The 14,557-nt window shown below is 36.1% G+C and overlaps 2 protein-coding genes and 1 non-coding gene across 5 annotated transcripts; all 3 read left to right on the top strand.

Moving 5' to 3' along the window:
• Positions 1-414: 414 nt before the first annotated feature.
• Positions 415-2,963, top strand: LOC103852498 (F-box/kelch-repeat protein At4g38940). The gene is made up of 2 exons (XM_009129400.2): positions 415-639; positions 1,965-2,963. The coding sequence occupies exons 1-2, from the start codon at positions 415-417 to the stop codon at positions 2,961-2,963; spliced, it is 1,224 nt and encodes a 407-aa protein (XP_009127648.2).
• Positions 2,964-9,257: 6,294 nt separating this feature from the next.
• LOC117132216 lies at positions 9,258-9,364 on the top strand. Its single transcript, XR_004455776.1, has one exon. It is a non-coding gene; the product is annotated as a small nucleolar RNA R71 (small nucleolar RNA).
• Positions 9,365-11,784: 2,420 nt separating this feature from the next.
• Positions 11,785-13,324, top strand: LOC103852404. 3 transcript variants are annotated; one of them, XR_004454735.1, is made up of 6 exons: positions 11,814-12,120; positions 12,233-12,309; positions 12,430-12,569; positions 12,660-12,731; positions 12,805-12,873; positions 12,986-13,324. XR_004454735.1 is itself a non-coding variant. In XM_033283727.1 (5 exons), the coding sequence occupies exons 2-5, from the start codon at positions 12,462-12,464 to the stop codon at positions 13,106-13,108; spliced, it is 342 nt and encodes a 113-aa protein (XP_033139618.1). In that variant the 5' UTR covers positions 11,785-12,120; positions 12,233-12,461; the 3' UTR covers positions 13,109-13,324. The 3 variants fall into 3 exon arrangements, 1 of the variants encoding a protein (XP_033139618.1); XR_629916.3 differs by having other exon boundaries at positions 11,820-12,120; positions 12,969-13,324; XM_033283727.1 differs by having other exon boundaries at positions 11,785-12,120; positions 12,233-12,569; positions 12,805-12,822; positions 12,965-13,324.
• Positions 13,325-14,557: the final 1,233 nt, after the last annotated feature.

Genomic DNA, 14,557 nt, shown 5'->3' on the forward strand with positions numbered 1-14,557 from the left:
TATTAGCTTGATATTCGTAGAAGTCTTCGAAGATCTTAACAGGCTGAGAAAAAAAGATCCCACTAATACATAAACAAAAGTACACAACAAGAAACAAAGAATAGATTCAATAAAAACCAAGCTTTCATATACAAGTTTGATTCTAACATGTAAAATGCGATACACACGTATGTACTACACCTTGTGCATTTGCAAAATTAACAGAATCCAGATGCTCAAAGTGGAGACAAATTGTTCGAAAGGAGAAAAAAGAGAGAGAGAGACTGTAGTCCCCCACAGGTAAATCTCCAAATTTATCTTTCGTCCCACATCGGTTACTTGACTCAAAATTGTGTTGTTTATATAAGTCTTCAATCTAAAGATTGAACGTCGAGCTCAGTAACAAGAGTTTGTGACCCATGTGGGGACAATAAGATGGTGGAACACTGGCTCGGCCCACCGGTCGGTTCTGTATGGCATCTTCTGGACCGCCCAGTCCAAGCCGAGAGTGATCCGTTTGTGTTAGGCGAAGGCTTGATTCAGGCGGTTCCTAAAGAGGGGAGGGCAATGCGTGAGGCTGGTTTCACAGAGCAGCGATCACCTCCCTCTCTCGGCAGTGGACGGATAACGGATCAAAGCCACTCAGGTCCACATGGCCTGGTGGCTCGTACCCAGATGAACCACCATTTTTTTTTATTTACACTTTCCTTTCTTATCAATAGAAATTCCACCAATGTTTACAGAACCAAAATTAGCATGTCCACAGGACCACAGCCAAAAAGCACTACAACCGCGTATAGGTGGCAATATCATTCTTTCCCTTTTATTACTTGTGATGTAAGAAGAACGAGACACGGCCATTTTCGAAGAAAACTAAAAACAAACATTTTTGGACTTTTAATAAAAACAACTTTGTTAGAAAGTGCTATTAATTAATAATATTTTCATAAAGTCAAAATTCCCATTTTGTGAGTAAAGATATCATTTAAACAATAATGTGTGAGTAAGATATCATTTAAACAATAATGTGAAATAATTGATTTGTGTTTCATATCTATAAAATAGATATATATATATATATATATATATATATAATAATTAATTGTAGACAGTTAGTTATTAATTTCTATAATAAATTATTGAATAATTATTAGACACATTAAACAATAACTAAAAACTATAAATATAATTTTTTTATTAATACAATATATTAATTTTGAAAAAAAAATTGTAAATAGTTTCAAATTTTAATTATTTATATTTTAATAAGATAGATTATTTGATAAAATTATATTTTTCTCACTCTTCATATTCAGTTTTGATAGAAAGAGTTGTTTTATATTTATTTATTTATAGAAATAAATTTAGACAATTTTAAAAACAATATTAAAATTAGTTTTTTTTAGACTGTAAACATTGATGAATATCATATTATTCGTCACTCTTTCAAGTTTAGAATGTCTCAATTAATCATAATTGTTTATATATATATATATATATATATATATATCTTTTCGAAATTATTATCACTATTCACAAAATCATTCACAATTTGATCAACTTGTGACTATAAATAGTTTAATCTTGTAATTATTGACTATTAAAAGTGATTATTAAAATAATACATAGTTTTATTAAACGATGCTTTTTTGCGTTAGCTTTAACAGTGTTATTCATAAACCATTTTCTGGTTTTTAATAATGCATATAAATGTAGATCCACTTGTCATAATTGGAATACAATATAGATGAATATAAATATTTTTAAAATTTAAATACAATTTAATGTAAAACTATTTTAATCAAGTGAAACTTTAAATACAAAGAGATCTCTCTCCTACTTGTTTTTCCATCCCAGTTATATATGAGATTCTTGAGTTCTCCTGATTCAATCGCAATATTTGCTCTGTCTCTCTCTGATTGTTGATTTGAAGATACCATTCATGATTATGTCACTGCCTGAAGACATCATCATTAACATCTTAGCGCGTGTACCGAGATGCGACCATCCAACAGTCTCTCTTGTTTCAAAGCACACTTGTTGCGTCGTCTGATATATACACCATACGATCTTTGTTGGGATGCACCGAACATTTTCTCTATGTTGTTCTCTATAACCGGGACCACAAGGATTACCGTTTGTATACTCTCTGCCGGAAAGCTAACGGCAAACACAGCCGCTTGGCCCTTATCCCTTGGCTTCCCGCTGTGCCTCGACGTGGACGCTTTGTGGCAGTGGGTTCAAAGATATATGTGTTTGGTGTGATCAACGACAACTATGACAATATGACATCGACTGCGTACAGCATTGACTGTAGATCTCACACTGTGCAACCACTCCCGAGCATGCCGCATCTGTTCCGGTTTGAAACAGTAGCTGACATCATCGATGACAAAATATATGTAATTGGACGTAATTACCTTAAAGAAATAACAGTGGTGGTGGTTGTTTTCAATACAAAAACACAGATGTGGGAGCCTGGGATGACAATTCTAGACAAGCCTGTAGGAAGTGTCATAGGGATCAGGTATGGTTGTGTGGTGATGGCTAATAAGATTTACGGGATGGATTTTGTATATGACCCAAATGAAACTAAATGGGAAACGCCCGACGAGACGCTGAGTTCGAAGAAGTGGTATCATGCGTGTTTCATTGATGATGTTATGTACTACTATGATTTGGTTGAGAACAAGTTGATAGCATATGATTCTAAGAAAAGGTGTTGGAAGGCAGTCGAAGGATTGGAAGAACTGTTGGCCGTGATAAGAGTTCGAAAGTTGTTTAAGACTCTGAGATACGGTGAGAGACTGTTGTTTTTGTTTTCTATAGAAGAAACCATTGGGGTAGCAGAAGAGATTTGTTGTGCAGAGATTTCAATGGAAAGACGCCAAGGAGGTCAGATTTTTGGAAAAGTTGAGTGGTTTGATCGTGATTTGATTACTGGAAATTTTGACGTTATAAAACCTCTAGATGTTATGCTTTGACGCAGGAACCCTCCATATAATTGATTGCTTATAAAAGTATGTTACTAACTTTGAGATACTAGATTTTGAGACTAACTTTTATTCGAAAAATTATTTACTGAAAAATAAGATTTTTATACATATTATTTTCTTACTCTAAAAAATACATATATATATATATATATATAACTAAACTAAAATTTATATAACTTTATGAAAATAAGAAAATTCATTTATATACTCTTCCTCATATTAATTTTACTTCTATATTAAAACTGTAAGATTATAATATGAATTTATTTTAATATTTTGTATTTTAAAATTTTATTTTATAATAATATAAATTAACAATATGTTGTTCAACCCGCTCACACTTGATAAATATTTACATGTTTATGAAATAACTCGCAACTAATTATAATCTTAAAGCATAAAATGTTCAATATAAAAATTATATTAATGTGAACTCAGTTTAATATTGTATTTTTATCAAATTAAAATATATTAAATTATTTTTTAGTATTCTAATTTAAATCTGTATATTAAATATTAAATATTAAATTATTTATTATTTTAAACAGTGGGCGGCAGGGACATCTTTATAAATATATTAAATATCAAATTAAATATTTAATATTGTATTTATAAATATTTAATATTGTATTTATAAATAATATGTATAAAATTTAATATTGTATTTATAATATGTATAAAATATCAAATTAAAATATTAAATATTTTAAACAGTGGGCGGCAGGGGCATCTTTATAATCAACGCATGTATTTTTTATCAAATTCAAATATATTAAATTATCTTTTAGTGGTCTAATTTAAATCTATATATTAAATATTAAATTATTTATTGTTTTAAATTTTTTATTTTAATATGTTGTTTCAATAAGTTAAAATATGTTGTAAACTTTACGAATATATTTGATTTCGTATATGTAATTATTTTATATTTTATAAAATATTTAATAAATAGATTAAGTTATTTTATAAATTTTTGTTGGTGTATTATTTTAATTATTAATTATGTATATATAATATTATAGAAATGTTATTTCTTCAGTGACAAAAATGTTATTTCTTATTCTATAAATCAAAATGAATTAATATTCATTTATAATAATAGTTAATATTAATAAAAAAATATTATTTAAAGTATAGATTTATTCTTAAATGATTTTTTAAGGGTGTGTTAGCTTTTTCGCTATTCTTGGTTAGACCCATTTTTTGGTTTTTAATAAATTTTCTATAAATGTGGATACAGTTGTAGAAAATGCACTAAAGTATAGATGAATATAAATATTTTAAATTTAAATAATCTTTAAAGTAAATTTTGTTTTAAATATTTAGTGAATCTTTAAAGAAAAACATCATGAAATAGTTCTAAAAAGGTTTTTATCACAAAATAGCAAGCACACTATGTGATATTAGGAGTTTTCAAGGCTCCTAAGACAAATGTTGTAGTATAAAAGATTGTCGAACCATTTCTGAAGGATATCAAAGCACTGAGAATGCAAGTACTCACTTAATCTAAGTGCAACCAATGATTTAGATGGGTTTTAAGCTATGACTAAAACTAAAAAGCAATAACAGAATGATACTTTCTTGACTAAGGGAAAAGAGAACTCATGGGCATAGGGATTAGACCTTGGGTGATCAAGTATCAAACTAAGGATGGCAAATGATCAATCAAACTATCAACCTTAAGCCTAGACACAATTCTAAGCAAGCTCTATGTCTAGATGAATGCTCATTTGCTAACATATCTCAAACATCAAATGTCTTTGGTTGAATAATATGAAAGCAATCATTACTAACAAGTCTATTAGCTATCTTAGCACCTTTAACAACAAATGTCTTTGGCAAAGTATACTAAAAGCCTAGGAGAGTTGTCTCGGGCATTTCATCGAACACCTTTCGGGTGAGAAATGCCTAAGGATCAACAACTGAGTGGCCAACTCAGAAGATGCATTATGATTACTCTACTAGCAAGGAACAAGAATGATCTACACTAAAACATCCTAGAACTAACCTAATCACCCTTAATCTCCCTAACCCATGAATTCAAAAGGTGATTACTCACTAATCTCCATGATTCCTCTTAAACCCATATTGGATTTCAAATTAATCATGTAGAGAAATAGATAAGAAATCAACAAGAACACAAGAACATAACAAATCAAAATCCAAGAGATGAACTTCTCAAGAGAGTTCTTGTGTATTTCTCAATAGATCCAAAAGATAAAAGATAATCTGCCTCTGGTGGCTACAAAAGATGTTTAAAACATAGGTTTTAGAAATGTAAAACGTGCATAATGAAATGACCAAAAGGCCCTTGAGAAATCATAAGTTCGAGTGAAATTGAGACGCGCAGCGACCTCGGCTCGTCGCTCCGACAAGTCGCTCCAGGCTTCGGGAGCGACCTCGCTGGGTCGCTGCGAGAGGTCGCTCCGAGAGCGATTTCTTGTCTCCGGGAACCAAGATGGCGAGCGATTTCTCCCTGTCGCTCTGGACAGGTCGCTCCAAGCTTCGGGAGCGACCTCGCTGGGTCGCTGCGAGAGGTCGCTCCGAGAGCGAGTTGTGTGTCTCCGGACGTGAAAACGCGAGCGACTTTGTGCAGTCGCTCCAACGGGTCGCTCTGGATCGGGAGCGACCTTGGTAGGTCGCTCTGAGAGGTCGCTCCATGGTCATCTAAGACTGTTCGGAGTAATGAGAACGCGAGCGACTTCATGGCGTCGCTTTAGGAAGGTCGCTCTGAGAAGTGGGACACAGCGACTTCGTGATATCGCTCCGGGAGGTCGCTCCCATGCTCGGTTCGTCCAATGGTCACCTTTTCACCTCTTTTGAGCTCCAAATAACCTCATGTGGTACTCCAGTACCTAATAGAGACTCATGTATGCAAAATGCAACCTAAACATGTCTGAATCCTAATCTATATGATGAAAATGCTCAAGGATGAATGGATAAAACAATGCAAATATGCAAGATATCAACTTCCCCAAACTTGTTCTTTTACTTGTCCACAAGTGAACTTTCTAGAACTCATAGGGAGAGAGGTTGAAGGAGGGAGCACATAGCCAAAAGAAACACAACTAGCACACTCTCTTATTACACTCTAGCTTCTCTAGGCCTATCTTAACTCTTTTTGTTCTTACACTCATCATCAAGCATCCACACATTCAAATCAACCAACTCTCACATTCATTAAGCACAAAACATCAGGTGAATTCTTGCAAATGGTCAGTTGGTCCAAGTCATTTGGTTGGGTAAGGGAAGGCTTTTATTCAAGTGATTCAAGAGGTTCAAAACATATGATCTTTAAGGTGGTTTACTCTCAAAACAAGTAGCCTTGACATTGCACATAATATATCTAAGAAAGGGACCAACTCATGCATACAATGCTCAATCTCCATTGTTCTACCCTTTTCTCAAACATACAAATCACACAATCATTTCCCAATGTCAAACCCAACTCACATCTCTCACCAAAAGATCCTAAGAACTTTAACTCCTTCTCTTTGAAATCTACAAGGGATTTTTCACAACCTCAAAACATTTCTTAGCTCCTAACAACTTTGCTAGCCCCCTTTTCTTTCTTTTTCTCTTTTTTTTTTTTTCTCTTTTTTTTCGTTTTTTTTTTTCTTTTTTTTTTTTTTTAGGCTGGGGGCCAAACTTTTCAAAACTTGAGCTAGAGGCTTCTATACTGGTCCCAATAAAACAATTCACTTAAGCACAAAGAGTCTATTCTTTTCCTTTTTCATTTCTCCCAAATCATAATCACAACACTCACCCCCACCTATAGCTAGACAATAGAGTGTCCAATCTAGCAAGAATGAAGATCAAGCATTGTCGTTCCCGATACTCTCAACATTATGCACATGTAAGACTTTCCGAAAAAGGCCTCACTCATCAAACAATGAAAGCTTAAAAGGAGGAAAAGGTTTTGGGAGTGGTCTACCACTAGAGTTTGTCAAAAAAGATTGGTATAAAAGATGTGACAACTCAAGTGTGTATAGCCATGACTCAGTACACAAGGGACCATGAGCAAGAAGCATTAAGTTCGTTCAGTTCAAATAAGGTTGTAGTTGGCTTCAAAGACTGAGTTTCAGCAATCAACAAGTTTCAGGAAGAGTTTTCAAGGCTCGAAACATACAAGTCTTTTTGAGAGGTGCAAAAGCTAGTCAAGTGCAACGTAGTGTTCTTTACAAGGCATTCAAAATCATTGCTCCCAATGCAAGTGAATGCAACCTATATGCTCTAGACTCTCCTAAAAATGCAAATGATGCAAACTAAATGATTGATTTTTTTTTTTTATCTATGCAAATAGGTATGCCATGCATGACTCAATGAAACAACATCAAAGCAAACATGATCAAATACTTGGTACCTCCCCCAAACTTGAGTTACACAGTCTCTGTGTCGTCAAGTAGAGAGAGATACCGAAAAGAAGACTAATATGCAAAAATGAAATGGTATATACAAGGGAGTGTGGTGGGTTACCTTCTATAGGGAATGAGTAGAGGGAGATGCTCCCTCCTCGTCGTCCTCAGGTGGTAACTCTTCAAGGTGCTCATCAGCAGGAGTGCCCATCTCTTCAATGTAGAAGGCTTGCCCGAACACAGTTGGTTTCCTCATTTTCCCTTGATGTCAAAGTGGAGGATGTTCTCTTTACCCAAATGGAGATCAATCGTGCCCTCCTTCACATTAACAATAGCTCCTGCTGTAGCTAAGAATGGCCTTCCTAGAATCAATGGATCTTGAGCCTCCTCACCCATCTCAAGCACCACAAAATCTGTAGGTATCTCATACCTTCCAATCTTCACAGGGAGGTCCTCTAAGATGCCCACAGGGTACTTCACTGAACGATCAGCTAACACCAGAGAGAGTCTACACTTCTTGTACTGAGTGAATCCAAGCTTCTTTGCAACAGACAAAGGCATCAAGCTGACACTAGCTCCCAAATCGCAGAGACTTTTCTCAAATACCATAGGTCCAAGAGCACAAGGTAGTGTGAAGCTTCCTGGATCCTCTAATTTCTCTGGAACATCAAGCCTCTGGATGATGGCATTGCACTCATGGGTAAGAATCATCATGCCTTCCATCTCCTTCTTCTTTGCAGCTACAACATCTTTCAGGAACTTGTTGTATTGAGGAATCAACATGAAAGCATCGATGATGGGCATTGCAACCTGAGCTTCACTCATTTGCTTCTCAAACAGAGCCTTGTACTTCTCTAGCAGCTGCTTCTTGAATCTACCAGGGAATGGAAGTTTGGGTTCATAGGGAGGAGGAACAAAAGAACTTTCACTTGCTGGAGTAACAACTTCACCATCCTTTACTGTCTTCTTCTCTTCCCCAACCTTTCCTTTACCTTTGGCTTCCACTATCTTCTCCAAGATCTCGTCATTGATCTTCTCATCAACAATCACCACTTCATCATCTATGTTGATGGCAACCCCCTCACCTAATTTCTCAGCATCCTTGGTGAGGGTTCTAGGAGGTAACTGCTTACCACTCCTAAGGGTGATAGCTTTGGCCTCCTTGGGATTTTGGTCAGACTTTCCAGGTAGAGATCCTTGCTGGCGATTCTGGTGAGTGTTCATGGAAGCAAATTGATTCTCTAAATTCCTGACTGTAGAAGCAAGGTGTGAGAATTTGTTGTTGAGCTCATTGTAGCTCCCATCAATCTTGGAATGAAGGTTCTTCAACTCATAACCAACTTGCTTCTCACTTCTAGTCTGAGACTCCAAGATTTGTTTCAGTAAGGTATCAGTGCTGCTCTCTTGAGGAGCAGAGGAACCAGACAAGGGGTTTTGCTGAGGCTGATAGCTGCCTTGCTGGTTGTTTCTAGGCGGATAACCACTCTGTTGGTTGTTGGGATAGGATTTCTGTTGGTAGTTGTTGTACTGAAAGTTGGGCTCCTTTTTGTACCAGCTACCATTGTTGTTAATGAAACACAACTCCTCTTGACCTTCCAAACCCTCAACCTCATTGACAGCAAGTGGATCTTCCTGCTTGGAGTTACCAACAAACTTCAGCTGCTCTTGGGTTGCTTTTTCAGCAATGAGTAGGTCGATCTTGTCTTCCAAAGCTTTGATCTCTTTCCTCGTCTGCTTATCATCTGTCCTACTGCCTCTGTCGTGGTCTCCACTGTAGACTGCATCACTCTTTACCATGTTGTCAACCAGCTCTTCTGCATCCTCCTCAGTTCTCCCCAAGAAGAACCCATTGCTAGCTGTATCCAGTCTGGCTCTGTACTTAGGAAGAGCACCACGGTAGAATGTGCTCAGTAAGCTCTCCTTAGAAAAGCCATGGTGTGGGCATTGAGCTTGGTAGCCCTTGAATCTCTCCCAGGCTTCACTGAAGCCTTCCAAGTTCTTCTGTTGAAAGCTGGAAATCTCGTTTCTCAGCTTAGCAGTTCTTGAAGTAGAGAAGAACTTCTCCAAGAATGCTTTCTTGCAGTCATCCCAAGTAGTGATGGAGTCACTGGGTAGAGACTTCTCCCACTGACGTGCCTTATCCCCCAAAGAGAAAGGGAATAGCTTGAGCTTTAAGGCATCTTCGGACACACCATTGGTTTTTGACAACCCACAGTAGCTGTCGAACCTGTCCAAGTGATCAAATGGATCCTCTAGAGCCAAGCCATGATACTTGTTGTTCTCGATCACGTTGAGGAGTCCTGATTTGATCTCAAAGTTGTTGGCTGCCACAGCGGGTGCTCGGATTCCCAATCTATGACCATGAATGTTGGGGCGGTCGTAAGTGCCAATGGGTCGAGCTGCTCGCTGTTGGTTTTGAGGTATGTCTCCCATATCAGTACTCAATCTCTGCAAGTGAGCCTGTTGCTCTTCTTCTCTTCTATTTCTAGCACACTCTCTCTCTAAAGCTCTGATGTCTGCAGCTATTGGAACTAGGTTTGATGGACCCCTGCTCCTCAAGTTCATACACCTGTAGATTAAAGGGAGGTGAAGAAAGAGAATCAGTAACAAAAGAAAATAAAAATGACTTAGTCTCAAGCAAGTGACTAAATCTCAATGTTCAAATCTACTCAGAATTTGGCAACGGCGCCAATTTGATGTTAGGAGTTTTCAAGGCTCCTAAGACAAATGTTGTAGTATAAAAGATTGTCGAACCAGTTCTGAGGGATATCAAAGCACTGAGAATGCAAGTACTCACTTAATCTAAGTGCAACCAATGATTTAGATGGGTTTTAAGCTATGACTAAAACTAAAAAGCAATAACAGAATGATACTTTCTTGACTAAGGGAAAAGAGAACTCATGGGCATAGGGATTAGACCTTGGGTGATCAAGTATCGAACTAAGGATGGCAAATGATCAATCAAACTATCAACCTTAAGCCTAGACACAATTCTAAGCAAGCTCTATGTCTAGATGAATGCTCATTTGCTAACATATCTCAAACATCAAATGTCTTTGGTTGAATAATATGAAAGCAATCATTACTAACAAGTCTATTAGCTATCTTAGCACCTTTAACAACAAATGTCTTTGGCAAAGTATACTAAAAGCCTAGGAGAGTTGTCTCGGGCATTTCATCGAATACCTTTCGGGTGAGAAATGCCTAAGGATCAACAACTGAGTGGCCAACTCAGAAGATGCATTATGATTACTCTACTAGCAAGGAACAAGAATGATCTACACTAAAACATCCTAGAACTAACCTAATCACCCTTAATCTCCCTAACCCATGAATTCAAAAGGTGATTACTCACTAATCTCCATGATTCCTCTTAAACCCATATTGGATTTCAGATTAATCATGTAGAGAAATAGATAAGAAATCAACAAGAACACAAGAACATAACAAATCAAAATCCAAGAGATGAACTTCTCAAGAGAGTTCTTGTGTATTTCTCAATAGATCCAAAAGATAAAAGATAATCTGCCTCTGGTGGCTACAAAAGATGTTTAAAACATAGGTTTTAGAAATGTAAAACGTGCATAATGAAATGACCAAAAGGCCCTTGAGAAATCATAAGTTCGAGTGAAATTGAGACGCGCAGCGACCTCGGCTCGTCGCTCCAGGCTTCGGGAGCGACCTCGCTAGGTCGCTGCGAGAGGTCGCTCCGAGAGCGATTTCTTGTCTCTGGGAACCAAGATGGCGAGCGATTTCTCCCTGTCGCTCTGGACAGGTCGCTCCAAGCTTCGGGAGCGACCTCGCTGGGTCGCTGCGAGAGGTCGCTCCGAGAGCGAGTTGTGTGTCTCCGGACGTGAAAACGCGAGCGACTTTGTGCAGTCGCTCCAACGGGTCGCTCTGGATCGGGAGCGACCTTGGTAGGTCGCTCTGAGAGGTCGCTCCAGGGTCATCTAAGACTGTTCGGAGTAATGAGAACGCGAGCGACTTCATGGCGTCGCTTTAGGAAGGTCGCTCTGAGAAGTGGGACACAGCGACTTCGTGATGTCGCTCCGGGAGGTCGCTCCCATGCTCGGTTCGTCCAATGGTCACCTTTTCACCTCTTTTGAGCTTCAAATAACCTCATGTGGTACTCCAGTACCTAATAGAGACTCATGTATGCAAAATGCAACCTAAACATGTCTGAATCCTAATCTATGTGATGAAAATGCTCAAGGATGAATGGATAAAACAATGCAAATATGCAAGATATCACTATGGTCACAATAAACAAAATACGTTCATCAAAGAAATAAATGACAATTATATTTATACTTTGTAGATATATCTATCTATTATTATAAAGAAATGTGACTCTCTCCTTATTAGGACACGTCATCAAATAAGAGTATCCCTTTAATAATTTGCAGCGTTTTGGTTTCTGACAAAATAAATATTCTGTGGGTTTGGGTTTAATAAACTGAATAATCCGAAAGCCCAGTAGCATAGTCCTTTTAATACACATAAGCCAAAATTAGGGTTTTCTCTCTACGCCATCAAGCGATGATCGTCTGCTTTCTCTGTCATCTTCTATGGTGTTTCCAGAGATTGTCTGACACAAATCGACATGAAAAATCTCTCTGTTGCCTTGCAGTCGCGTCGATTTGTCTTCTCTTTTAGTAATCCGAAATGCTATGAGTTACAGATCCAACGAATTTGTCGCTTTCTTAACTCCATAGACCGATGTGAAGCATGATCTTTCATTGAATGAGAGATATTCCTCTGCAAAGCCCTGTATCCAGAACTATATAAAGGTTAGCCTTCTTCGTTCCGATATCATCCTCTCACTCCGTAAAAACGCCAAAGTTCATCTATTTTCTGTGAAACGGCTTACTCATCAACCCTCCTTTCTTTTTGTTATCGAAGACTGCGAAAAGCTTTCACCGACCGATGAGCAGACCAAGAGTTTTACGAAGCCTTCTGTCTCATCGACAACTCAGATGGTCTGTTGTTGTTTACTTTTATTGTACTTAATACACAACCTTTTATTTATCCGAACAGGTCATCGAACTGATGATATGATGGATTAGTTGATATTTATATAAGTTGTGCGTGTGAAACAGGGTTCATCACGAAGGAGTAGCTAAAGAAAGTGATGAAATCGATGGGGAAGAATCCAAGGGGAGAACTTTGGGAAATTATGATCGATGTCAACGTTGATGGCAATTTAGGCATCTATATAATGGCTCAAAACACCTCTCAGGTATAGTATGTATACGCTCAAACGTTTTAGTTACAGTGAAGATTAATCAACGAGCGTAGATTATAAAACTACAAATTAAATTTGGTTTAGGACTCAGCATGGGATGATACTAATAGAAATATTCAGTGTGTTCGAAGGGAAAGTTTCATCTCGACACTTGAGGTATTATTATTTTAAATTTCTTCTTTTTATGTTTCATATCATTTATATGTAATTCCTTATTATGTTTAATCAGGGAAGCTTGAAGATCTTCAACCACCATCCCTACTTCAAATGGAGTTACAAAACATAGACAGATTCTCAGGTATTTATTGCTTAAACCTCCTCCTTCCTCAATCATTTGATTGCATTCAATTCTATTAGCTGATGAATTTTATTTGTTTTGTTCCTATGTGTCAGAGAGTAGGCGTCCACAGGTGCATCAGGAGGTGCTGACGGTGAGAGATCAGCTGGAGAGATCCAGGATTGTCGAGTTGAGGTGCGAGGAGACGGAACCAGAGATTCACGACGAAGAACAAGATAGACAAACTTACAAGTGAAGACATTGGTTTTTGTTTCTACATACGCATTTTCATCTAATTAACAGGTTTCCTATTTATTATTATATGCTTCGTGAAAGCACTATGTTATTTGATCTAGAATAAAATGTAATTTATGTCAATTTGCTCGGAATAATGAACATGTTTTTAAGCGAGATTTTATTTTTGAGGAAACAACAGTTGTAGCTATATTTTGGTTGCTAATGGGTTTGGCTTGAAGTTTGAAATAATACTTAAGAGGCACAATCAAATATCATTTGAAATGGGTTGCTTGAAGCTCCTACTGTTGTTTCATTGTGTATTCTTCTGTTCTTGAGACATCAAGAAAGTGCATGAATCCATGATACAACTTCCACACATCGTAATTCATTTGCCCGTCATTTACCAATGTTAATTGGCGTGTCGTTCCTCAAATTCTTTTTAGGCTGATCATTGGTGCATTTGAGTTAGGTCCTAAGACCTTGGGAGAAATGCATCTGCAGAGTCAAAGTTTGGGGGTAAATCAGAGAACTCATCAAGAATAGAAGTCATAACTAATCCAATTTCCTTTTCTTTCTAACCTTTCAGTTTTGTTTAAAAGTTATTTTTTATTTTTGTTATATTTTAGGTCGAGGGCCTTTATAAATAAAATATCACTAGGATAAGATCTGCGCCTTGCGCGGGATAAACTTTATATATATAAATTATTTTATATATTATATGCTTATAACATATTATGAAATAATAAATATATATTGAATAATTAAAAAGTCATTATCTACTACTTATATAATTAAATTAGTGCAAACATATAAATAAATTTTATAAATTGAAAAAATATTTTTTCTATTTGATATGATATATAATTAAAGTTAAAATGATAGTAACATATATGGTATATTTTAATATTAATATTTATGAAATGATGCTTTTTGCTCATATTTTTTTTATTATTTGTATTTGTTATAGCAAAAAGTCTAAATTAGTGATAACAAAATTTTCACTGTGGGATTAATGGTTTATGTAATTGATAATATTTTAAAAAATTAAGTTGTCAATATTTTTTCAAATTTTTTATCAAAAAAATGTTCAAAGTAAATTTCAAATTAAGATATTTATATATTTTTATATGGCATATAGTTTAATGAGTATTTGTACTCCCTACATACAACTTCCCCTTTATTTGCACTCCATACTCTATTTCCCTTCAATTTTTTCCCCCTATTACTACCATTTTCCCTCAATTCAATGGTATCCCACTCTTTTTAGTATATTGAGCTAATTTGCTCTAGTTTAATTTAAAATGATACATATATTTATATATCTTTTATTTTTGATACTTATTAAATGAGACTTTCAACTTATATTATTTTTAATTATTTGTATCATGTTATAACAAAAGTTTTAAATCATTGATCACAACATTTGAATGTGAAACTTTTAACAGTTTTAGTAATTTATACTCGTTTT

This window comes from Brassica rapa, chromosome A02 (assembly GCF_000309985.2).
Source record: "Brassica rapa cultivar Chiifu-401-42 chromosome A02, CAAS_Brap_v3.01, whole genome shotgun sequence".
Lineage (NCBI taxonomy): Eukaryota > Viridiplantae > Streptophyta > Magnoliopsida > Brassicales > Brassicaceae > Brassica > Brassica rapa.